The 27,614-nt window shown below is 39.9% G+C and overlaps 1 protein-coding gene across 2 annotated transcripts in view; it reads left to right on the top strand.

Moving 5' to 3' along the window:
- The window catches only part of LOC118412080 (glutamine--fructose-6-phosphate aminotransferase [isomerizing] 1-like), a gene marked incomplete in the record, with an annotated part of 89,160 nt that overhangs the window by 18,451 nt on the left and 43,095 nt on the right, over positions 1-27,614 (top strand). The window contains 9 exon segments of one of the 2 annotated variants that reach the window (XM_035814706.1): positions 4,334-4,435; positions 6,470-6,595; positions 7,168-7,226; positions 9,107-9,241; positions 9,426-9,487; positions 12,967-13,046; positions 22,131-22,184; positions 24,862-24,897; positions 25,944-26,043. In XM_035814706.1, coding sequence (XP_035670599.1) covers positions 4,334-4,435; positions 6,470-6,595; positions 7,168-7,226; positions 9,107-9,241; positions 9,426-9,487; positions 12,967-13,046; positions 22,131-22,184; positions 24,862-24,897; positions 25,944-26,043 — 754 coding nt within the window. 2 annotated transcript variants of the gene reach the window in all.

Raw genomic sequence — 27,614 nt, 5'->3', positions numbered from 1 at the left:
ACGCGCGTCCCTAGCCCGTCCGGAGGCGTCTCAGATTATTGGGATGCAGACGGCAGATGGCTTTAGACGCCATTTTGATGGTTTAACGAAACGCCCAAGACGGTCCGGACGGCATAAAAACGCTTGGACGCGTCTAGATTGGCACATTAGACGCGTCCAGGCGGACGTCGGGGCCGTCCGAAACGGCTTCTGAAAGCGGGCACCCAGATGCTCCCGCGCCGTCGGGCGGGCCCCCCGCTGGGAACAGACGTCTCCGCGGACGGACCGGACGCCTATTGCGACGGTGGCTTAGACGGCGTAATCCAGGCTGCTGGGACGGGCCGGACGCCAATTGGGACGGCATCGATGACGTAATCCAGGCTGCATGGACGTGCGACAGAAAATGGAATAAAATTTAAAATGGCCAAGAGAATCAATCAATGCTAAGGTCAACATCTTGGCCAAACTCAAACTATTCTCCGTCAAGACCCAGTGAAGTTTAATAATCAGGTAGAGAGTACGGGTAGGGGCAACATTTTGCACAGGCGTAGACGGCTGTCCGGACGCCGTTTCTGACGTCGATGCCGTCTAGTTTTATGGCCTCTTGGGACAAACAAATAAGCAGTCAGTGAAGTGTACAATCATGTAAAAGACCACCCACGACCGGGCTGTCAGGTTTTAGCTAAAATCAAACGCAACTTGAACTAAACTTCAATTCAGATAAACTCCGCGGCCTTTATAACTTTGTTTTACATGACTTTGTATGAAATTCAATCCGACCTTCAATCGTGTCCGCGTCTCTTTGAGCCGCGTGCCGACACAACATGCATGTAGATGTAGCAAATTTAATCAATCATGGTGGACGATCCCACATAACATGAAGGGTGGATGCAGGACGTTTTGTAATTCTCTATCGTAGGTTTTAAATACATCAGTCTTAATTAAACACTGGAGAGTATTTAATGGGAGTTTCATATAGACAATACATTTTCTACAATGTCCATGTGTCATTTTTATTTCGCGGTAGCGAAACAAATTCTTCCGGTTCATAAGTTCCTCACCCGGTCACCATAGTTGGGAGGGCCGTTAGACTTGATTCACGACGGCAAATAGGTAGGTATCTTCATCATTTTCTGTGGTCTAAATCTACATTTTTTTCAGCATTATCATTCTTAATAGAAACAACAGATATTTTTTTCACGTATTCAACAAGGTGTTCATAAGTCTTTTTATTTTGTGGCATCAAAACAACATCGTAAATTTTATCAATTCTTTGCGTATGTGGGGAGGGTATCGTACAAGTCGTCGGTAAATTTTGCAACATGGTGTACAAAATTAAAAATAACAGTTCACTTACCGGCGCCTGCAAAGTATCGACAGTCAACTAACGGAAGAACGCTGCTTCTTTTGACGACATCTGTGATTTCTGTTGTCCAACGTTTGTTGTTTTAAGTAGGATAATTTATCCCCCTTGTCGGTGCACGACAAATAAATTTTTTGTACATTCTTTTGTAGTATAAATAATGAATACAGTCGATTCGCCGTAAACCCAACCTCAACACAATGTCGTAGAAACATGCTGCTACTTCTATACGTTAAGTCCATGCTCCGAAAGTGAGCAAAATTTAACAAACGGACCAGAAAGCCAACAGAAATAGTCACCTACTGAACATATGTCCTGCAACGGCCGGAGTGTATGACGGTCTGAAATTCGAAATCACCCGCTGAAATTGGCGCATGTGCAGAAGTTAAAAACGTCATGTTTCCCGTGGGGAATAAGGACAGAGGCAAGCCGTCTGCCGACGTTGGGTGACTAAGTATTTTATAGCCCCATCAGTGGCCGTCTCAGACGGCAAAAGAAGGTCTTTCAGGCGTCCGGGCGTTCAACATAAAAACTGACAGGACGGCCCGGACGCTCACGATTTGTCAGCGGCCGTTTCCGACTACATCTGACGCTTGCAGACGGTTTGAAACGGGCTTAAACGCTCTCAGATGCCTTTGGACTCCCTTGGTCGGCGTCCGAAGAATTTCAGACGCTTGAATTTTCATGTAGGTAGTACAGGCAGCGTATGGAGGAGCTACCGATCCTGGGATAGTGGGGGCAGTTTGATAATGGCACAAACTTTATACCTACCCCATTTCCAACTGCCCCCATGCACTATCAATTGCCTCACAATCTCACAAGGGGCAAGATTTGGCACTTCCCGGCCCCGACCCTCAGACTCCGTGAGGCAAGCGGATAATGGGGCTTAGCAGGATAATGATTAGGTTCGTGCGTGCTTCTTTTTTTCTCCTGTATTTTGGCATGTCATGACGCTACCAGATCCCAACTCAGAGACCAGCGTCGTCAAAAAATAGCCTCTACCATCACAAACAGTTTCATATGTGCAGGATGCGGTAGAGACTGCCATTCACAAATTAACAAATTTGATCAAGAAGCATTAATGGTTACTAGGGCTGCTGATGTTACTGCTGCCTACTGTGCACTTAATACTGAAAATTCAAACTCAGAATGCTTAGCACCATCATGTTTTGTCAGGTGCCAAACCGTCTCCAGTGACAGCATAAAGCTTTAAAGGTTACAGAAGCTCGACCAAGCTCGTAAAAACTTCCCTCGCCACAACACAAGCGCAGAGCTCACTGGAAGACAAGCCCAACTTTGCCGATTCTGTCTATTTTGAATCCTAGGGTATCTCATAGTCTAGCCTATTGTATGCAATAATGTACAGAGACAGCTTTGGAGCATCAAACATAGGGAGTTTTATTTTCACACAAGACAAAAATTCAGACCTGTACACAGAGATATCTATCCATATAAGGATTATGTCAGTACTGTACAATACTATCCTAAAGCTCTATTTACACTAAATACATTAGTGTGTACAACAGACATTTCATCTACAAACAGTTCATTCATTAACACATACATTTTTTTAATAAGATCATTATTGTCGCAAACAACTATGACAAGGAAGGAAGGCAATACAATTGATATGACTAACAGATATTAGGGTCGGGTGGGATTAGGGTGCAGAACAAATTGCGAAGCGTTGCTGCCTGCTTGCGCGTCTGAAAGCAGAGTGTCTCTAACGACGGATGTTATCTATTAATAAAACAGGAAGAGCTGATTCATCTTTATAATCTACTGAGTCAGGATAGATTAGGGATGTTCCCTGCTGAGATCATCCCGGAATCATCTGAAGTGGACTCAATATAACTCAAATGAATAATAAATACATACAATCCATTTACACATTTGTTCAATTCTATTTTCCAAGCAACCTGTGGAGCCCGGTGGAGGCTTAAAGAATTTCATACGGACTCGAATATACACGCTCATTTGACCGCATCCTGTAGGTACAGTCCACAGTGGGTGCAGTCACATGAGCGTGTATATCAAGTCCATATGAGGTTTGTATTGACATTTTTCTGAATCTGGATTGATTTGTGTCACTTTTAGGTACGTGTATTGGGCCGTACTGAGCGTGTGCCTGCGTAGTACTACCTAAAACTGACACAAAATGACTGAGATGCATATGCGGGATGTATTGTGCCCGCTCACGCGTGTAAGTTCAGTATCATGAATTTTCTTGTTCGACCAGCGGGGCAAATAAAAAACGTTGTTACCTGTAATCTTTACCCAAACCAAAATGTCAGTACAGAACACATGCCGTCTTGATGTGCGCACAAGTGTGAACGGGCTCTAGCGACCGCTCAGTTTTAATGACCTTTGTGTGACATGACCATTGCATCCATGACGTACATTGTACCTTGTGCCAGAAACCAACTTTCAGCCCACAAAAAGGGCATTAGCCTGTAAAATTACACCCTGGGACTCATGTTGTCGGTATAGCTAACGTTATATAACGTTATAAGATTCAATCAGTATGCACTGTAAGTGATGTTGTTAAATAGAAACATTGAGTAGGCCGTATCCTGTTTTCATGGAAGTCGCAGTTAGCACGGCAAACATCCAGCCCGTTTCTGAATTTAAAAAAAAATTGTTTCCACGAACGGGTCCACCACGTGCAACACACAGCCGTGTGGAGATCGAGCAGCTTATCATCCAACATGGCTGTTCGAACGTTTGAACGCGACGGTCACGTCAAAACAATCTATAGGTGAGTGATTTAGTCAGGTCAGTGGAACAATATCTACAAACATGCCTGGAAAAAACGCATGGGTTCGATCAACACTTTCACTGCCTTAAGTAATCAGACCATTGGACTATCCAACCCTGTGCTGACAAAAAAATGTCTCCTACTGCCCTACATATCATATAAACATGACTTAGTAACATAACTGCAGTAAAGCACCTGATGCTTATTGTGTTTGTTTACATACAATCCAACAGGGATTGGTGTGGATGGTGGAAATGACATTGAGAAGAATGAGCAGTCAACAATCCTAATCAAGAAGAGAGGGAAGGTTATCAATCTGCAGGAAGAGATTCAAGGTAAAGTCTTTTCTCATTAATCACATGACCTGCAGTACTGAATTGCTTGAAACTTCTGAATTTATCCATACAAGAAGAGAAAAGATAATTCACCCAGTAGACATACATGTATATTTCTGTGGCATAATTTGGTAAGAGTCAATTTACACCAGTATGACAAATGATTACTAGTAAACCATCACTTTTTTTCAGTTTTTATTACTTTCCAATTCATTTTTCACTCCAACATACTAGGTATACGATAGGTATACTGTACAGAGTGAGAATATTGCATTGATAATGTTTCTGCTTCTTCTTTCTTCTCCTGTCACAATCTTTAAGGAGATTCATCTTCGTCGTTCTTGGACTGAATGACATGAAATTTGGCACAAGGGTAGAGTGGGCCAATACCTCCAGACTTTTTTTCTGTTTTTCCGGTAGATGCCTTTAAAATGAATTTTTTTCCATTTTCTGACCAGAACTGTATATTTTGCCTCCCATGCCCTGGCACTGATATTTGGCATGATAATGCACGAGGTATTTACTATCATTTTTGGCCAGAAATCACTTCAAAATGATTATAAGCCAATTTGGCAGGGGTTCAACGTCTATTTGCAATGCCTGCCACCTTTGAGCATTTCACCATACGTGTATATGGTAAATGACTGAGTGAATACTGCCCATGTGTGACCAGTTGTTTGTGGTCACTAATTGGATCAATACATTTACCGGAAGTACAGGCCAACAAAGAAATCTGTCAAAAGTAAGTGAAAATTGTACTTATATTTGACAATACACAAAAGCAGTAACAAATTTGGGTAGCTTGTCATCGTTTATGGGTAATTTTTGTTTGATTTAAGCAAGTTTTGGGTGTCGGATTTAGCAATACATTTTGGAGTACTAGACTATTAAGTATATTTACGGGCATGCAGAATGCCGCAGTAAGTGGGAGGGGTGAGGGCGCACGTTTGCATGTGCAGATATTTCATCACAGTATTGTACTATCTGTAAAAAGTGTTGAGTAGTTCTCTTCCATAGTATAGTACAGACTTTCAGTGGCAAATCTACTAGTACTAAGTAAACGTTACAGTATGTTGGGATTTGCCCATTCATGTTGGTTGTATATATCTAATCAGGTGTGACTTTTTTTTGTAGTCAACAAACAAAAATGATCTTCCTTTTACTCTGGGTGTCAGTAAATGAAATTACACAAAGAAAATACTTGTATTCTGGCTATTTTTTTTTCTACTTGATGAAGAGGATACATACACCACCTGGACAGTTATGCAGACACGTGGGAATGTGCCTTGATAGAAGGTGTGAGTTTGACAGTGCTAATTATTGGCCTGGTGCAGGAACTCAAAATTTCAAGAAGTCTGGACTGTCAGAGGGTACAATAAGTCAACTGGCTACAAAAGTGACACCAACAGAAACCAAGGAGAGGATAGCAAAGTCAAGTGCTAGAAGTGTTTCCACATACATGATGAAATTGTGACAGAAACACCAGTTTTATGTATAATTAGTCTACAATGGGACAATGTTGTAACTATTCAACTTCTCACAACGATGAAAGAGTGTTGTGGTAGACAAACTTTACTTGCTGCACCTTTTAAAAGAGGATGATAGATGATGATGATGTAACTATCATGATAATTAACGATATTACAATATCAACAATATGCACATGAGGATTGTGTACGTCTGTTGTCTGGTGGAGGAGATGATCAACTAATATGATTTATGCAAATGAGAACATAATTTGCATAACTAATGAAAAACACAATTCATTCTGCAGTTGTAAAGGTTAGGATCATTTGGCGAAGGTATGGGGTCCTGGAACTCTTTTCATTTCTTCTTGAATGGAGTGAGTTGATTTCAGAGCGGCCGTCAGCTGGGCAGGGTCCTGAATCTGTACTGTGTTGATTAAATGTTTGCATGAACTAAGAGAAACGAAACTTCAGGTCCAGTCTTTCTTCAGGTGTATACCTGTGTCAGATTTTTGATATTGTTTAAAGCAGAAGAAAACAAAGACTAAAAATAATGTGTTCCATGTAGGAAGGGAGGATCTGAACTTTGACCTGGAGTTTGATTCCCACCTGGGCATTGCACACACCCGCTGGGCTACCCATGGTGTGCCAAACAACGTCAACAGTCACCCCCAACGCTCAGATTCAAACAATGGTAAGCACTCATGACACACAATTTATCTTTTGTCACCATTTCTGTATGCACATTGATTAAATCATGCAATCTAAATCATGCCATGTTATCTATGCTATGAATGCAGTGACATTATACCTATATTATATGTAACAAAGTTACTCTACACAAGGAAGCTACCACTTACATGTACCACTTTTTGTACATTATTTTTGCCGCAAAATGCTTTGTAGCCAGAATATTCGCTGTTGTGATGTTGTGATGTTGAGATGTTGGAATCTTGGAATGAACGGACCTGTTCAATCTATGCCATTAAGAAACTGATTTAATTTCTAGAAAACAATTGCATACTGTATGACAAAAGTTTTACAAAACATATTCGTGTATATACTCATTTTCATATTCCCGGACATACCTCATTTGCATATTTGTGAATCTCTCCATGCGACCATATCACTTCGTGGGAAGGACAGGTTAATTACTCTGTTTCTATTTATATGACATTCTAGTAACTAGAAAAAAAACGTTCACACACGCAAACCGTGGCAAAATGCCAGCTTTTTTAAAGCACTTGTTTGTACAATATTTTACAGAGTTTGTTGTTGTTCATAATGGTATCATCACCAACTACAAGGACATCAAGAAGTTCTTGGTAAGTACATGTTGACAGTGGTAGGATGTGTAAATTGAAGAAAGCTTACATTACACTGTAATTAATAGGCAGCAGTATAAATCTGCTGCGACTATGATTTTTTTTGGTGGTAGATAGCTTCAAATACCGAGAGTAAGTGGTATAGGTTTGGGCCCCCTAGCAGCTTGTTTTGGAACTGCAAGACAGCTTTGATGCGAGACTTTGAAAGGGAATAACTCAAGAAGAGTTTAACAGATTGTTATGACTTTTGGTATGTAGATAGCTTACGTGATGCTTCATGTGATTACATATTAATTATGCAAATAAGTCTAATTTGCATAATTAATTAGAAAATTGTGTCAACACACTCATTTCCATTATAGGACCATTGCAACATGAATGAATGAATGAACTTTATTGCACGACATTTGTACATGTGACATTTGTAACTGAGAAGGAGAAGAAAATGGATATATATATATTATGCAAAATAAAGACCTACTTTTCATAATAAATGCTATAATGTCATTATGGTTAATGACGGGAACTTCTTACTTGCAGCAGTTGGAAGTTATTGACAAGTGAACATCGTTGAAAATCAATTATGCAAATCAGGTCCTCATATGCATAAATTATCAGAAAATGGGATAACAGCCTTCATCCTTAACATAGATTGTGTACGTTTGTTGTTTGGTGGAGGAGAAGATCAAGTAGTGGAATTTATGCAAATGAGAACCGTATTTGCATAATTAATGAAAATCACAATTATCACAGCAGTTGTAAAGGTTAGGATAATTTGGCAAAGGTCATGGAACTCTAGTTAGACTATCTAAAGGGGATCAAAATAGTCAAGTGCCGTTTTTCATTGAATCATCGTGTGACCACCTGGACGTGCGACCCTTGAGGTACATGTACAATTGACTAGTCTTCACATGTCATAAGAGGAATGATTATCGTTGCCTGTGAAGGAAGTGGATCATATGCTAATAAGCCTGCAGCATGTTCTTTTCTGTCTGGCAAGGAAAACTACTGTACAGCATTTTCTCCATATACATGTACATGTAGTCAATTTTGGAACATATTTTTGTCATATCATTAACAACTGCCTGTTCCTGCAAAGTGCAATGCCCTGTGACCAGTGGCCTTCTTTCTAATAATTGCCCTTATTTCTTGAACAACCACCAGTGGCCACGAATGCTGGGTTCAATTCCAGATTTTCCCATCTCTGTATGAGCCTCTCGATCTCATCCTTTGTTGGGGACGTACTCTTTGTCTTATCTACAAGACAAGCAAACACAAAAAATAATCTGCTGCATGACAAAAATAAAGAATTTTCCCGCCATTTTGAATGTGCGTACAAGGGGTCACATGTGCACTGCAAAGGAATTCTGCACCGCGGTGTCTTGCGATACTCTGATCATGTGTCTAAAGACAACCGTTGCCCACAACAATAGACTACAGCAGTTGCACAACTATATAACTGTAACAGTTGTACATTTGTAGGTATAAAGTGTGCCCATGATTTACTGGAAATTTCTGAAATGCACTGGCCATGCAATTTTCGCCTCCTCATTATGAATTACGTGAAGTGAATTAGCTTCCCTACAGTTTAGGTGGAATTATAAAGGCCCTCCTATTACATCTTGTGCACCTTAGTTATACACTTATACAAAAAGAGCAATGCAGACCCGCCAAAATGTGTTCATGTCATTGGTGTAGAAGGTGATCATACTTTATTTAAGTTTTTTTCTTTGTTTCAACCCTGCAGATTTGTTTGCAGCTTGTACCAATCATGGAGACCTGATTTGCATAATTAAAAAAAATAGTGCATTTGCATAATTATGTTGTTGTATAATGTAGTGTAAGTCTATGAATGCTATATTTTATTTCCTTCCTTACAGGTTGGGAAAGGCTTTGAGTTTGAGTCGGACACAGACACAGAAGTGATTGCTAAGCTGGTGAAGTACATGTACGACACAAGGGAGAATGACAGCATCTCCTTCAGGGAGCTGGTAGAGGGGACTGTACAGCAGTTGGTCAGTCTTTATGATATACATGTACCATATGGTGCACATTGACTCCTGGTAGACTGACTTTTTTGGTTCCAAATAAAAAAAGCTAGGCCATCGAACCATAGTGAAACAGATTTTGAAGTTAAAATTATAGTTACTTTCTGTTGGTGTGCAATGATGTGCAAAATATACTTTGATCCCTCTTCAGGAAGGTGCGTTTGCTGTTGTCTTCAAGAGTACCAAGTTTCCTGGACAGGCTGTTGCTTCAAGGTAGTGAGTATTTTCTTTCTGTTAGTAGATTATAAATGGCCAGCGAATCTACAGTCTGTAACTGTTATCAATTTTACTGAATGCTGATGCTAATCCCCATACAGTCAAACCTTGTCATCTCACACACATGGTCTTCGGGTTTGAACTTGGGGTAGTTTTTAGAAAAAATTTATAATCATGATACTGTTGTTTGTTGTTGAACTCCTGCATTGTGTTTATAAAAAGTTATGAAATTCTCTGATATGGTTATGGTATTATAATGGTGTTGTGACAGAACATTTCAAGATGACGACAACTGGTATATGAGATCCTGACATGTGTGGCACCAGCCTTGAGATACAAATTTGCGATTCAAAACATTGTTTTTTAGGAAAATATACAATGTTTTGTATAGGGGGAGATAAGTCAACACAAGTGATGAAAGCTTGTCAGAGAGGTGCAGGAAAAAAAAATTGGAATGAAAAAGGGACAGACATTGGTACACTGTGCTGAGTAGGAATTCTTTGACCTGGTCCAGGAAATTTTCTCTTGATGTATATTTCATAATATAATAGATGTACAGTGCAGGGCATGCTGGTCAGACCAGCAGATAACTGTCAAAACAAGACTTCGGAGACCTCATACCTCCATGAATTATTCTGATTATGCAAATGAGTTTCAAATTTATATAATTTATGCTTGCTTATGTAACGGCACTTCATATTAATTCGTCATCATATTAATTCGTCACTTTTCAACACTCCCCTGCCAATAAAATTTTAACCGCAACTTCGGACGTAAATTTACCAGTTCGACATCGTATTGTAACAGTGTCAGTTGTCTGAAAACTGTTGCGTTTTGACTATTGATAAATGAGAGTGTTGGTGTTTGGGGATTTTCCGTTCTGGAGTTTATGTTACATCGTCCATGCACAATTTACACCATGAATCTCAGCCGGTAAAAACAGATAAATATAACGTTCCATATTGTTCCATTCTAAATAGGGTACCGTAACTTCGGCATACAAATACCTCTGTCTCTCTTTGACTTGTTTGAACGATTTTGAAAAAACAGAAGGAAGAATTTTGTCTCAACTATACTTCAGCTTCCCCTTGGTACGCATAAATTATTTCTTTGTCGGTGCGTACGTCTCCGCGATGCGAGTCTCGCTGTAACGTAGCGATTGTTTACGCCGCTCGTTGCATTCCAAGTCACGTCAACGTTGACGATCTCAGTTGCTTCGTTTGGTCATGAGAGTAAATACTTCATTTTACACCAATGGCCTTTACGTATGAGCGCACAAAATGCCACAAATTTGTCACAAGAATGCCGAAAAGTATCGGCAAGCATGGTGACGCCGGAAACAGATATGATTACCTAGACACCGCATGTGATCTCAAAACACTTGGCAAATCCCTCCATTACTAGTAATTCAGTGCAGCGTCATTAATACAACATGTATATTTTTACCACATCCTCGATTTTTTTTGACCGCTAGCTGTATTCTACTTGGTTTATTTTTGGACAAGCAATGAGAAATTCGCTTTCAATTATGTTGGTGTTATGATGCATTCAGCGATTTACATATTGTGAGATCGGGTGGGCCGTGCGCTGACTTCAAAGCCTGTCGCGAACTTTATGGGAGTGTTGGGTTTCATGCAGACATGAGTTTGCTACATTAATGATCACCAGCGCGTGTCGACTTGTTTTTCGTTAGCCGGCCTCTGGGAATTTTTCAAACTGAAGCTAATATGACGTGCCTCAAGCTAGATTAAATGCAATTTTACCGTTTTGCGAGCCCTACTTGACTTCTGTACAGCGCGACCAGGCCAGAGGTGCCCGCACCCGCACTGTTGTAGGTAACGTTACATAATTTTTGAACCGTGGTCAGCGGATGACCGTGACGTACCTTGGGGAGGGCGTTCGACGCCACGATTACTTCGACCCAAAGATATTAGTTTACAGTTGACGTGGGGAGGGTGCAGGATGTTATGTATGAATGATCGCGCATCAAAACAATTATTCGCACCGTATTAGCTGGAGTAGTCCCGGAAATGTCCATCTAACAGTGATCTAACGGTTCGGAAGATGTCGCGAACGTGTAGTAGAAAACTATAACGAATTTGCCGCCGTGCGAGGGCCCTGGGGACCCTATTTTGATCCGCAGTTGTCCGTAGTTTTCAGGCTTTATATCAGTGACCTTTTTTGCCTGTGCAGCTGTCTGTTACCAGAGAAGGTAGGTAAAAAACCGTTGAAGCAATCAAAAGCAGAATCACAGATAAATCGATTCACATTTTTAAGTGACGGATTAATATGTAACTTAGAACAGAATTCCCCTTGGATGTGCTTTTACGTTATTGTTTTCAAAACGTCAGTTTGCCGTGACAGCGTGGAGATTTTTTTTAGTGTTATACACGTAGCGATGACGAGGATAACACTCTAAATAAATATGTCAAGGGTTAATGAAATGCCCAATAACCCGCTTGTTAACCTGTGATTCAATTGTGGAAACACCGAAAAGTGACGAATTAATATGAAGTGCCGTTACACCTTTTACTAACTTACACAGGTCACAGTGTTGACAGCCCAATCATTTACTACACGTATTAAGAAGAATTAGGACACTTTCAAATTAATTATGCAAATGAGGGACTTATTTGCATAATGAGTTTCTGCTTAACTTCCGCCTGCCACGAACTACATACGTATGTATGTATGTATTTGAGTCCTACATTGGAAAACTGATTGGCTGCAGCTGTTACTACAACAAGTGGCAGGTTGAGCATTATTTCTACATTTAAGTTTTTTACACATGAGTTGTGCATATTATCATGTTTATATCATTGCATTGGTAGACTCAGAGGCATAATACTTGCTGAAAGAAAGGAGTCTTCTCTCAGATAATCCTCTCGGAAGAGTCTTTGGAGTACTTTTTTAATAAAAATTGTTACCGTCAAACATACCAGTCTAAGACCTTATGTTTGTATGTCATTAAAATGCAACTTTTGAGTATAAGCTCCTTGGTTTGTGTTTCTCTTGTTAGTCTGGTTCATGCAGGTGTGTAACGTGTTATGTGTTGCTCTAACTTTAATTTTGACACATAACATACTACCAGTAGCTTTCTGCAAGTTGGTATACAATGATTCATATAAACAGTTTCCTTTACTCATTGAATTGAAACATGGGTAAATCAGAAAGCTGCACAATCACAATAGTAATGGCTTCTGGTTGCCTAGTTGTGCAATTAACATCAATATTTTAGGACAACATCATGACACAAGCAAGCACACAGGAGATGACAAATTGCTGTTGTCTTGTCAGGTTTCTGACATATTTCTCTATAGCTTTTGACTGGTAAGTAGCTTACCATTCTTTGACTAGTTTCTGACCAAAGGCTGACCAGTCAATGATGTGCCACATTGCTAACTATATGTATGACAAGGACATTACTGTAGCCAATTATGCAACATTTTGTATAACAACTGTCTTCCTGGCAATAGGAGAGGGAGCCCACTGTTGATTGGTATTGCCAGCAAGAGCAAACTGTCCACAGACCACATCCCCATTCTGTACAGCAAGGGTAAGGATCTCACACATGCATGTACTCTACAATACATGGTGTATTCCGTATCACCCAAGGTGCCAGCCCGACCGCGGGAAGGATCGCCTGAAGCCCTGAGGGTGATCCGACCCGCGGGAGGGATGGGACCGATGGTGATGGGGAATACACAGTGTTGTATTTTATCTATGTCATATCCACCTGTGAGAAAACACATATTTCGTCCGAATCCGGTATACGAATTTTCAATCGTGCCGTAATTGGCCCGTTCGAAATAGTTAGATTTACTCAAAGAAAGCCTGTGTGATACAACATGTAGAACCCGAGTGATACGGAAAGTTATCACACAGTCCAGAACACCCGTATCGAATGTTTTCGCGTCACAGGTATGACATAAAGCATATTATAGACCACAGGCAGCACAACTAACATACAAACATGTGTACGGTGGCATTGAAATTTGACAAAATATAATTACAGTGAAGGGCCTGATTTGTGACATGCTAGCCTGAATGGAGACATGATCTCCAGCTTGAAATGAAACTTTGATTAAAGACAACACAGAGAGTGCTATTATCTTTTCATATGCCGTTGTATATTCTGATATCTTTGTCTTTGAGCTGTACAGTGTAGCCCCCACTTAATCATTTACCTAGTTGAAAGTCAGAAATGTCTACTTTTTGACTCAAAAGTGGGAACTCACATTATAAATCACTTACAAATGTACTGTACTTACAATTTGTAGTTTCATGCTAAGTGTGGCATTTCTAGATCTAAACTAAACAGTAGATCATCAGAATCTGCAGCTTGCTTCTATGTGTGAGTGAGCTTACTGTAAAGTTGGACTTATGTTTCTGAAACCTAAAGCATGCTTCTGTTACATTTAGGTTCATGTTCAATGAAACTTAAATTTAGGTTCATGTTCAATGAAACATCATGTATTCATTATATTCATTTTGGTAATTTACGTCAGAGGGTCGAGTCAAAATTTTTTTCCTAAGCCCTCCCCCCAAGTCAAGATGTTTTTCCTAGAAAATTAAGCTTTGAATCACGCTTAGAAATTTAGTTTCCGACTAGGTGCGGGGTGCGCACCACTTTGCAGCGCATAATTTCTATAAAGAACAAATTTACCCATTGCGTCATTTTTGACCGACAAAATTGAAAATACAAAAAGGTCGCATTTTTAAAAGATCTCCTACAAGTCTGCATTCTAACGCCCACCGACAGCTAGAGAGAGGCAACTGGTCGACCCAGTTGTGGGGAAAATCGGTCTCGCGTCGGCAACGAACTATCCACTACAGTGTTGGTTAGTCGCATCATGCTGACAACTTTTCTTGTCACTTTCCCCCGATTAGCCCTCAGTTATTGTGACCACAGAAAAATAAGAAAGATATGTAAATTAAAAATAGTCTTCAACAAGCCACTCATCAGACCCCACGAGCTTGCAATGCATTAAATAAAGGGGTTGGAGTCGCACCACTTTGTGGCGCAAGTCTACTAGAAATCCATGCAGGTAAAGATACTTGTGTGCTGTTGTTTGAATAGAGTGGCATCATTTGATTAAAAGTATGAAATGGCCTCTTTGAAGCATACAGTCAAACCTGAATTAGTGACCACCTTTGCATAGCAACCACCTGGCCATTGTGGTCACCATTTGTCGGTCCCTTTGATTTTCCCATCAACCTAAGCATTGAGCGGCCACCTGTTCAACGCGGTCACGGCCACACGATTTCCAGTCCCGTTGATACAGAAACACTGCCTATTGCAACCATCCAGTGGCCGTATGTCACCTTGCACCGAGTTTGAAATCATAGTTGTGAGGATTTCGATCCATGGATTTCTCAACAGGGTAATTTTAGCGGTAGTGTAAGGTCCACATGCCTTGAAGCGTAGGCGTAGGTCTTTGTCGGCAAATTTACCAACATAGCAATATCAATCATTTTCAGTAAATTTGACATTGGCAGGGTCAGTTAAGACGATCAAGACAATGATACTTGGTGAGAGATCAGTGGGTACATAACTTACTGCTCGTGGTCAATTGATAAGCATTTTCTATATAGTGGCCACCTGTCTAGAGTGGTCACATTTTCCCAGTCCCTTGAGTGGCCGCTATAGACAGGTTTGACTGTATATTTATGGGCCCCGAGCCATTCAGTTTCCATTTTTTGCTTGGGGTGAGAGATCTGCTTCGCGATGAAAACTAGTAATATGTATGCCACAGTGATTTATTGGCGTCTTGAATATTTTTCAAAGTTGATAGGAGGGCGGAGGACCTAGAAAAATATTTTGACTTATAATAGGGGGAAGGCTTAGGAAAAAACTTTTGACCTTGGGGGAAAAATTTTTTTACCTGACCCTCTGACGACTGGTCCTACCCAGTAGCTACATTAAATTTTGTAACTATCTAAGGATAGCACCCAGGCTGTCGCCAGTCAGAGAATCATGCAGAAGCATATCCTCTGCTGAGCTTTTCTCATATACTTACTCTCTCTAGTACATGTATACATTGTACATATAATCCTTTATTGTAAGTGTGGTGTGAAGGATTGAGCTGTGAGAAATGCATAACACACTAACACCTGCGCAGTTTGTTTCATTAACAATATCTTTGTGCTGTGTAGTTTTCCACATTTCATTTATTAACCCTCTGATGCCTGATTAGAGCCCAGCAAGAAACTGCTCGGTGCCAACAAAGAGAAATGCAACAATCTAGGTTTGTGGTTTGAAAAGATTTTCTTAAAGGATTAAGTTTCTCTGAGTTGGGCCTAGGAAGAATTTGCATGCAAGCATATTGATTCTAAACTGTGTTGTGGTGTGCATATTGAATGCCTTGGTGTTCCGTATCAGCATGTGTTGTCTGGTGTTTGTGATGGACAGTTGTTTTTATTTTCACTTAAACTTAGCTCTGCTTACTGTTATCCTTGCTTTGAAGTTTTCAGTTGTCTGATATGCCATTTAATATTCTTATCAGCATGAGCTTCTTGCTTGGTCCAACACAGAGAAACTTGGTTGTAGCTTAACCTCCCCAAAAAAATTAAAACCAATCATAATCTGAGAAATCAACCATTCAGAAAATGATTATATTTGAAATTCAACTGTGATTTTTTTCTTCATTTTATAAAAATGGGATGTGAATTTCTGTATATCTTGGTCTGCAGTTTGTACTATATTACACATTTCAAGTTACTTTGATTTCTTATTTAACAGAACATTGTGTTCATAACCGAATGTGTCCTAAATGTTTTGTGTTCTTGTGCTTAGTGCTAATTTTCAATCTTACTTCCAAACTCATCCTTGGATTACACCATGGATCTATAGGACTGGTCCAATTTTCCCTTTTTGACACTAAGTATTTACTTTTTGAATCAAAGCTTTTAGAAGAAAAGTTTTTATATGTAAGATGAGTATGGTCTATGTGTATGATAATTCATGCAGAATCTGCAGAAAAGGGGAAACATGGACTTACAAACTTATAGTGGTGGGGGTGTGTATACATATTATCTCGACATGAATCATTGATGAAGGTTAGACATCCAGGTAATAAGATATGCCAAAAAGCAGTTTCTCAAGCAACTGGATATGATTTTGGAAATGGTCAGACATTTCAGATCAGATGATTGAATACCATCCTGTGTCTAAGTGTGTCTTTCTGTGAGTTTTTTATATCCTAGCTGTGAATTGATACATGTATGCAAAAGAGATCTAGTTGAAGAACAGGTTTATCCTATCTATGAATTAAAAAGTAAAAAGAGGAGGAAGACAAATTTTTAGTAGTCCAAAGGAAACAAGGGTAAGTGAGAAAGGTACAAAGAATGTTGCAAACCGAGTGCTAACTGCTACTCCTCTACCATTTTCAACACAACCAGGGACACTGTTTCAATGTCCAATCCACTGATATCCTAGACCAACAACCCCGCTGGTTTGAACGGGGAGTTAGAGAGGCTATATAATGAGAGAATACGAGTATACAATCCCACCCTCAACAGGAAAGGGGGCCTACATATGGAACTTTCCAGCACTTGGGATCTGGCGCTATATCCCCACACCCCCCAACCATCCGTCATGATCCGTTAGGCTCATGTAATTCAAATGACAAGAGCTAATTAACTCATTTGCATCAACATAGTGTTAACTTGTCTTACACTTGTTATCTCCATGAAAAATGGAGATATAGTTTTGGGTGTGTCTGTGTGTGTGTCTGTCTGTCTGTGTGTCTGTGTGTCCAGATTTTTGTAGTGAGCATATCTAAAGAACCTCTCGATGGATTACAATGATATTTGGTTTGTGGGTAGGTGTTGGGAAGACAAAGGTCAAGGTCAATTTTGGGCCCCCTGGTATGTAACCTTGGTACTGCAGCAGAAATTCATTTTTTGGATCTTTTGAACTGGATGTGCTATGGTCTTGATTTTTGGATGGCAGATAGCATGTGACATACGGAAGATGTTGTGTATATTTTGGCCCCCTAGCAGGTTGCTCTGGAACTGCTGGGGCACTTTTCTCAAAATCTTCTAAGGAGGATAACTGAAGAAGAAAATGATACATTTACATGATATTTGATATGTAGGTACATTGTAGCTTAGACAGAGATGCACATCAAAAAATGGAAATCATGCAAACTGACACTTAATTTGCATATTCAATGAGGAAAATCTGCATTTGCAGTGTTTCCTTTATAGAACCCGAATACATGTTATATAAATTATGTAGTTTGTGGCAGGTGGAACATTAGCAGATACCAATTATGCAAATAAGTCCCTAATTTGCATAATTAATGTAATAGAGCCATAATTCATTGATGTGGTAAATGATTGGACAATCAACATAGTGACCAGCATAGGTTATTTACAGGTGTACATAACTAAGCATAGATTATGCAAATGTGGAAGTCATTTACATAATATGACTGGTTTATTTATTTCGAGATTCAACAAATTGACAATGACATTGCAGCCACACGGCTGAATTGCGACTTGTCATTACAAACCGTTAACATCAAAGTGGTTAAAATCGAGGCAATAACATAGTTCTTAAAAGGCATTTCAGACCGACAAATTAAAACAGTATTGGGATAAAATGAAGTGTCATTACCAAAACATTTAAGATAGAATTTACTTAACACAGTAATATCAGTATATAGCTATTCAAAATACATAATGCTATTTGGTACAAAAACACTGAGGTGACAATTACTCGTTCAAAAGGCGGACCATGAAGGGTACAGCGCTGTTGCGATAGCGTTCAGTTCTACAGCGAGTAGTGTTCAGTTTGTGGGATGATCTTGTCAGTCTGCCACTGATCTCACCTCTGGCTGGTGGCAGTAAGTGCAAGAAATGTTCAGACTGTCTGAGAGAGTTAGCAAAGTTTTTGATCAGGTCAAGACGTCGTGCTTGTAGAGAAGGTAGTCCCAAGTCAGAACAGGCATCGGTGTAAGACGTGTAGTTGTGCCCCAGTATAATACGCACAGCTCTCCGTTGGACCTTCTCTATCCTGTCACTAAGTGCAGTGGTGAGCCCGGAATGCCAGACAGGGGCACAATACTCCAGGACTGGTCGGATGTAAGACACATACACTGTGACAAGGTCGTCGATGGATACGTGAAAGTGTTTCAGTTTGCGGAGGAGGCACAGACGTCGACTTGATTTGCTACAAATGGAGTCGACATGGGAGTTCCATCGTAAATCAGACTGAAGCAGCACGCCCAGGATTTTCATAACTACAACCTGTTGGAGCTCTGTGTTGTCGATCGTGAGAGGAGGTGTTGGGTACGGGGTCTTCCTGAATTGAATATGCATGACTTGACACTTCTTGGGATGCAGTTTCATATGGCTGGTTCGAGACCAGTTGTCCAAGTCGTTCAAGTCCTGCTGCATACTTGAAGGATTTAAGTTGGGGGTTCTTATTTCCAACAAATTCAGGTCATCAACGAATTTCCAGCGTTTGGAGGCAGCCTGATGTGCGGCGCTGTTGATATACGCAAGGAAAATCAAAGGCCCGAGTAGAGTCCCCTGGGGTAACCCACAGGTCACCTTCAAGCTGTCGGAAAGTGTTCCGTGGTAACGTACAGCCTGGCTCCTGTTAGAGAGGAAGTCTACAATCCATCTTGTCACGGAGGGGCGCAGGCCGAGATCAAGCAGACGTTGGATAGCAAGGTTATGACACACACGATCGAAGGCCTTGCTATAATCGGTTGAAACAAGAGAACACAGGACGCCGGGTTTATCGGTGGCTTTGAAAACCTCGTTGGTCAAATCTAGAAGGCAGTGTGTTGTCGATTTGCCCTTGAGGCAGCCGTACTGTTGAACATCGATTTGAGGAAAGATGTCGGTCAACACCCACTGCGAGACAAAACGTTCGGCAACTTTCGCTAGCAGGGATGTCAAGGAGATCGGACGAAGTTCGGTTATCGAAGGAGGTTTTGTCTTAGGTATTGGAACAATGACCGCACATTTCCATTCGTCCGGCACTAAGCCTTGTTGGAGGGAGCTATTGAGAATGTCGGTGAAGGGTTCGCTCAGTTCACACGCAAATTCTTTGATTATTTTACCAGGTATGCCATCTGGTCCAGCTGCTTTGCGTGTTTTGACCCTTTGTAGTTCTTTGTAGACATCCCAGGGTTGAACACATGGTGCCGGAAACGAAGGTAAGTACGCGGGCAGTGCTGTTGTGTCGATGGCAGGTAGAGACTGTATCACTGATCCGAGTGTTTTGTTAATCTCCATGGCAATACCGGGTTTGTCATCGGGGGCGAACCCGTTGATGTGAATGACCGGTTCGGAACAGGATGAGTTCATCATGGTTTTTATCTCCTTGTACCACTGTGTGATATTGTCCTTCTTCATAGACTTTACTTTGGAGTTGTAGTAGGTCCCTTTTAAGTCCCCGATTTTCCTTTGGACTTTGTTCCTAAGGTGTTTCCAGGTGGAATCATCATTCCTGGCAAAGGCTTGTTGTCTGCGATGTATGAGGGATTTGACCTCAGCTGACAGCCAAGGCTTGTCTTGGTGGTGAGAACGGGAAGCCTTTAATGGGAAGAAGTGATCGATTTGACCTTGGAGCGTCGTGTACATAGCTCGGGATTTGTCACAAACGGAGGTAGCGGTGTAGACTTCAGACCAGCGATGAGATGTAATCCATTGCCCGAATAGTCGCAATGCTGAGTCTTTGATAGGTCTGTACACACGTCTCACTGTCCTGTTGATCACGGTTCTAGCTTTAGGGTGAAAGTCCACAGTATTGTGATCACTAGTTCCTAAGGTCTATTTCATGGAGATATGAGGTCTCCGAACTCTTGTTTCCTTTGGACTGCTGAAAATATGTCTTCCTCCCCTTTTTTTCGCATTCTATGAAAGTAAAATAGTGTGTTCATGCCCATTAAGGCCAAATAGGCTTATTGTAAGTACATGGTAGAAACAAAGATAGGGGATATGCATGTGACAATGAACAGTAAATGAACATTATTGTACAAAGAGACTACTTGAGTACTAGTGTTGGCTATATCTTGATAGGTTGGGTTTTACTTCCTTTTTGGAAGCAGAGGAAGTCATAGAGCCCCTTTTTCTACAATTTGTGGATTTGTGATTTTAACAGGAAAGTGGCTTTCTGTTGTAAATGTAACACATAAATGTACATCCAATCAGTCCACTCCCCTAAGACCCCCGGACAACTCTAAGAAAACACTCAAGTGCAAACCTCTTACCGACAGAAACATTAGGTCAACATTACTATCCCATATGTCCATGGAGTTTCTGAAAAATATTCCAAAACTTCAACATTGCCGCTAACTTCAAACCTCTTTCAACCCTCCGGCACAAACTGGTACATCCCAAAGACCGCCCCAAGAAAGGTACCAAAGCTAATCTACAGACTCAAATGTGAAGAGCCCAACTGCAACAATACTGCTTGGTGAGACCAGCTGGCCACTAAAGACAAGGTACAAAGAACATTACAAAGATAGCGCCAACGGCTACTCTTCTGCCATTTTCGTTTAAACGGGTCAGAGAGGCTATATATATGAGAGAACAATCCCACCCTCAACAGGAAGGGGGGTCTTCTTATGGTACTATCTGGTACTTAAGATCTGGCACTAATCCCCCCCCCCCAACCAACAAACACTTATACTTACCTCCTGTAACCAAAACAACAGGTCCTGGAGTGTCATTTGCATCAACTGTGCTTTGTTTCCTTTTGACATCCAAGATTGTCTTCAGCTTGACTTTGCTTTCCCTTTTGTTCCCTATTGAAATCCAAATTGTCTTGAACCGAAATTGTCTAACATACAACCTTTCCTATTGGACATCCAAAATTGTCTTCATTTATAGTTAAGGTATAAAAGACCTGTTTCTTCCAGATCACTTCATTGTCACTGACGGAACCTGGTGAAACGTCTGACCATTTCCAAAACCATATCCACTCGCTTGAGTAACTCCTTTTTGGCGTACCTCATTATCTGGATGTCTAACCTGCATCAACGCACTCCATGTTGTGATATACTGGAACACATGATGATACATGTATCCAATTGCAATTCGGTTATTTCCTGCCAGGGGGCGAAGCTACATGCAGAACAGGTCGGACCGTTTTATCCCCCCCAAATTGGACTGGACCGGGTTTTCTGCGGTCTGGACCTCAATTATTAGTATTTTTTTAATCAGTACAAAAGGGCCTGAATATTTACGTCATTACCGATGATATGCGGTCCATACAATACGAAGAAAAACAATGTTACGTCACATTTCAGTCCTAGCCTTGAATATTACGCACATTATTGTGATTGTGATCCAAAAAGCGTTTTAATCAGCTCATATCCATACAAACATATACACGTGTATTCTTATATAAATCTTATTCAAGATGGTGGCAGATCCGGTCACGACGATTCCACGCTCTGGCTGAAATAGCTTTAATTGTGTCCTTATCGAGTTAATCTTTCAATAGTTTTCAACCAAAGACTTTGTTAGTGTATATTCTGCAATTCAAATGTTATCTATCAATCATTGTCACCTTTACATGTCACATTTAAACTTTTGTTAATCTTTCTCTCTGTTCTTCCTGACCTTTCTTGTGTTCTGTACATGTGTGCCCTCTCTCTTCCTGTGCCCCTCCCAGGCTGTCTATCTGACTACTGCAGAAGTCACGTTAAGGACTTCACCTCAGATGCAGGTAGTGTGAAATGTTAAGAACAGAGGAATCATGCAGTAACAGAAACACCTGTTGCAAGGAAAAGAAATTTTAGGGGAAAAGTTTGGGGAACTCATGCCTCCAGAGAGTTTTCATCTCACAGCATAACTTTTCAAAAAGACAGAAATGTTGATGAGTCGAACATATTTTTGCCGGAAAACCTACTCATTGGAACACACCAAAGATCATAAATCTTCCATGAGATGGCATCACCTCTTGTACACGGATGAAATTTAACCAGACTTCCCTCCTAAAAAGGGCAATGTTAGAATCAAATTTGACTCCTTAGCCTCTGTGACTCTCATCAATGGAGCAGATGGTCAGAAATAAAAAGGATCTCAAAGCTGAAAAACTGAACCAGTCAACCCACCTGTGGGAAAATCAGTTTGGGTTAGTCGAATCGTGCTGTCGTTTTTTTGTCATTTTCTCTCCGATTTACCATTGGTTATTGCCACCACAGAATCAAGAAAAAGTCCAAAATATATGTAAATGCCAGCGTTTTACAAGGTCATATGGTGGGGCATCATCACCATAAGTTTCATTTATTTCATCAAAAGTCCTCTTTGGTGTGCGTCCTTTCAAATACAAAAACCGGATCACTGCGCGACACTCAACTGGTTCCATTTCACACCTGGTCCATTTTGCACCTGACTAAGTTCAAACACCAGTAAATCAAAAACCACAATTAGTTCAGAGCTGTCTTTTGCAACATAACCCATAGAGATATGAATCATTACACATACAAAATTTCATTTAGATCAGACGACTGGAAGTGGGTCAGGACATTACTTATTGCACGCCCTTCGTACAACCAACGACTTAATTTTATGACCTAAAACTATAGAAGCATTTATCTGATGCAATGTAGATATACCTTGCCATGAAGTTGAGTTAAAATTCTTTTTCACTTTAATTGATTGGTTCACGGATTCGCTCGCTCCTATTTTTTGGAAAATTAAAAAAAAAAATACTTACCACTCAGCAAATTTTCACCATTAATGAAACCATTCACCAACTTTCTGGTGTAGCAAATTGGCCTTTAGATCTATATTATAAGCTCTTTAAAATGTGGGTATAATTATTGCAATCATATTTTTCATTCATGAAGAAAGGGACAAACATAAAAACTGACACTACTGTAATTTTCAACAAACAGGTGCTGTTTCTGTACAGTAACTTTTTTCAAGCTGAAAACTTTCTATTCTTTATGTTTTGGATTAGCCCTTATCTTAAACCCAACAATTTTACAATTTTTTTTTTCACCCTGTCGCTTCCTATTTTTTATGAAAAAATCCATGAACCATGAAATTAAATTGGTGTGGCCTTGTCATGTGTAGTATATCCATGGCTAAAATAAACAAAAATTGCCAAATGCAAAAGGTAGCATACTTTTCAGGACAACCACATGACAACCAAACAAAATGCCAAATTTTACAGTTAGAATGCAATTTTGATAGATATACAAATTATCTGTACAGGGTACAAATTTCAAACAAAAAAAGTTGCCAGAGCGGCACTTATCATCATCATTAGTGGCGCTTATAGCTTTACAAAGTTGGGTCAGAAAGTACATTTTAAAACAGTTATTTTGAATCTTGAAAGACTGCATTGTTTTGATGGGCCCAAGTATTGAAATGTATCTCGTTGGACATTTCATTTTCAAAAAGGCAAAATGTCGGTCTATTCAGATCTTGTTTTGTTTTGACAATATGTTCAACGATGTTGCAGTAACAATGCAGTAATTTAAAAGTATGCTGATTTTCGTGTTTTTGAGATGCAAAAATTGGGGAAAATGGCCATTGATTTGTCCATTACCATGATGGCAACAATGAGTTTTGATCTGAAAGAAAGCTATTTTGATGGGTTGTGGACCAAGTACCATCACTGCATAAACTATGAGCCAAAATTGATTTTTTGACTCCTGCCACAATTGTTTGATCCTTACAGACATTTGCTCTTAATAGTTTGTATGACATACTGCTATGGCGAACACACAGAATGATGCAACATTGATTAAGTCCAGTCTACAAATTTATTTGCACCTTGAAGGGGAGTCCACTTCACTTTCATGTTCACACAATCTTCATGGTTTGATAAAGTTAAAATGTCCTAAGTACTTCGATGTCAAGGTCTTAAGCTTGCGTGCACCTCTAAAAATCACATACTAGATGGAAAATCTAGCAGTGACCTCTGCAGTGCAATCTGCCTGACAATGTATCACAATGAGACTGAGAGTACAATTTTGCAGCCTCGTGGTGTTTTAAAAAAATGTATTACTTCACCTCCACTGTATCAATAAAGAAGTCCTTGAACTGAGTTATTTCAAAGGTGCTGTTTGTTATTTCGACGTGCTTATGATGTTGGCAATGCCATCAATGACACGCTGGCTACTACACCTGTAGGTGAAATGGGCATCATGCATATAGTATTACATGTATCACAGGTAATCTTCTATCCAACTGTTTAGAGTCAAGAACAATAACCCGCCATTCTTTCGAATGTCAGCAATCATCTAGTAAAGAGCACTATCACAACACTGCCTTATCTTCCTATCATGAATCAAAGTAATTTATCTACATGGCAAAGTTATAAAACCTGTATTCCAATATTGTAAGATCCAAAATTTTTGACATGATTGACAATGTATCAAATATATTAGGTGCTGGCAAGAATGAGGGAGGTAGTACAGTGACAGGTAAGTTTGGACAATCATAATAAATAAAATTGCTGTACACTGCAACATGCTGGGTGTGCCTGAACAGCCTTTTCTACAGACTCAGCATTTTCACCTACGACCCTTCTGCACATGTGGAATTTTGAAAATGTGTCTGAAGATCGCAATGAATTTGTAAAATATGTTTTTACGATATACGTACATTATGTGTATTGTCCTTATTCCTTGATTTTGGCTTGTACATGTGGAGCATTGGTCAAAGGCCATTGATACTGTATCTGATGGTGTAATGCTGTCTGGGCAATATTTTGCTTCATTGATATAATTGTGCACACATCATTTCTAGATGCAGCAGCACCTCATAGGAAAAACGTTCTTTATTTTGCACTTCAGGCTTAATATACATTTAATTCTAAAGAGCAGATCAGGAAAATAATGACAGTGACCAGAGAATAATTATGATGAAATTTTTTAATGAGTTATTATTACCTTTGTTTTAATTCAAATATAAACAATCATAAATGAACAAAGCTACTCTTTGTTACCTCTGAAAGCTACACTACGTTATGCTGAAACATGTCTCCACTTTTCAGCATACAATGTGAAACCTCTCCTGCCTTTGCTAATTCTTTCCTCACTTCTGGCAGTTTTATTAATTTTGCTTCTTTGTTTGCTGTATTTCTTAATTTTGATTGTGTATTTTGTTAACCAATTATTGTCAGGTGTACATTACTTGGGAAAAGAGGGTTTAACTAGAAAGACCTCATTTGCAAAAAAATAAACAGCATAATTTCCATCCATCTCCCTCCCCAAGGAAGGATTGAAATATGATGAATATCGTTACTTGAGTGTATCTTAGAGGGCTGCCCCCCACATTTTATAGATATGCAAATTAAGCTGACTGGTGTAGTTAAAAAGTTGCTGAATTACACAGTCTCACAGGTAAGGAATTATATGAAATAACCCTTCTGGTCAGTAAAAATGTATCAAGATTAAACTTTTATTACTGGGCCATAAACGAATCTCTGCACATGCTAAAATGATTGTTCTCTGATCCTGTGTACTAGGAAACAATCAGGATGCCCTGCACAATGCCAACAGCACATCCAGCTTCCAGCCTGCAAATGGGGATGGACAAGTGGAGTATTTCTTTGCATCAGATGCCAGGTTAGACTAGACTACAAATTATACAACATTTTACCTTTGCCAAGATGGTTATTTTGTCGTGAGCATTGGTGAGTCTGCGTGCATGCATGTGTTTGTGTGTGTGTGTTTGTGTTTGTCAAGGCAATAACTTAATAATGCCTGTATGAATAATTGTTTTGATACTTTGATGTAGAATGTGGGTGTACAATTGTAGGTACTGATGAGACTTCAAAATGAGTACATTTTGGACGAGTGGCTTGTTGTGGTGCAGCAGAAGTTCTGGTTTTGATATCTGGTGTTCTTAACAAGCTATGGTCATGATTTTGGCTGGTGGATTATAAACTCCTATGGTCAGGAAAAAAGTCACATTATATGTTTGGTCCCTCTGGTTTTAAACAATATAGCAATGATTGACATTATGTTTAAAGTTGCTTCCCTATTAAATGATGCAAACTTTGTTGGAACTTACAATGAATCAAATCTTCAAGATGAAAACTACTCCAAGCCCAAATACCCCTGCCAATCAGTCAGACACTGTGTTGGCAAGAGATAATTTCACCTCAGGACATAGTCTTGTGTCGACCTGTAACTTTACATTGTAAATCCAGGTAACGATTATCATTATGTTTATGTTAATTGATTTGGGCTCCCTTGGAAATCAGTTTTCAAAACTGTAGGAACTACCCTGAAAGATTCATAGATATTAAATAAAACAATCCAGTCAAGTATTTATAATTTTTACCATTTGATTAGGCCAGTAAGGACCTGATTTGCACAGTTTTTCTCGGTTGGTCATACTCAATCCAAGAGGTATACAAGTCCAAAGTATGAAAGTCTTATCATTGCAGAAAAGGCCATTTTTTAGTGTTTCCTGATTAATTATGCATGATTTATGTCTAATAATGTTCACCTTCACTAAGCTTCATAATGTTGTATGAAATTCCCATCCCAAAACCGCCCACGGCAGTTCAAAACAAGCCACCAGGGGGCCCAAACTTACACGACTTACTCCTTGGCCAAAGATGTATCCACTAGCCAAAAATCATGAACCTGCCACTTGAGGATAACTTTAACACCAACTTCGATGCTCTGCTGCAGTACTACAACTTGTCCCCAGGATGCCCATTATCGAACTTGACCGTCGTTTTCCAAACTCCTTAATAACTACCAAATATAATGCAGGAAGATCCACAGCATCAAAAGTTATCATGTCCGCAAATACACACAAGCACACACTCGCACACACTCGCCCCGCTGCACTCATGACAGAAAGTGCCAGAAGTACCATTTTCGTACAAAACCTTGGTATACCCAGTAACCGTTACTCAAATACCAAATATCGCGACATTCCATCCACAGCTGCTCGAGTTATATGAGATTGGCCTACATACTGGGACACACAAAAATTTTCTAACCAAAACATATAACCTTCTTGACAAAGGTAATGACAAGAAAATTACTAAATGATATTCACACAAAAAATAGACGGACTAACAACCAACACTCTCCATATAAATACAAGGCCGCACAACTGATATTACAACTTCCTATACATACCTACTAGTAGGAGTCGATCTAACCCTCTCAGGTTC

This window comes from Branchiostoma floridae, chromosome 3 (assembly GCF_000003815.2).
Source record: "Branchiostoma floridae strain S238N-H82 chromosome 3, Bfl_VNyyK, whole genome shotgun sequence".
Taxonomy (NCBI): Eukaryota; Metazoa; Chordata; class Leptocardii; order Amphioxiformes; family Branchiostomatidae; genus Branchiostoma; species Branchiostoma floridae.
This window is presented reverse-complemented; position numbering and strand designations above follow the sequence as displayed.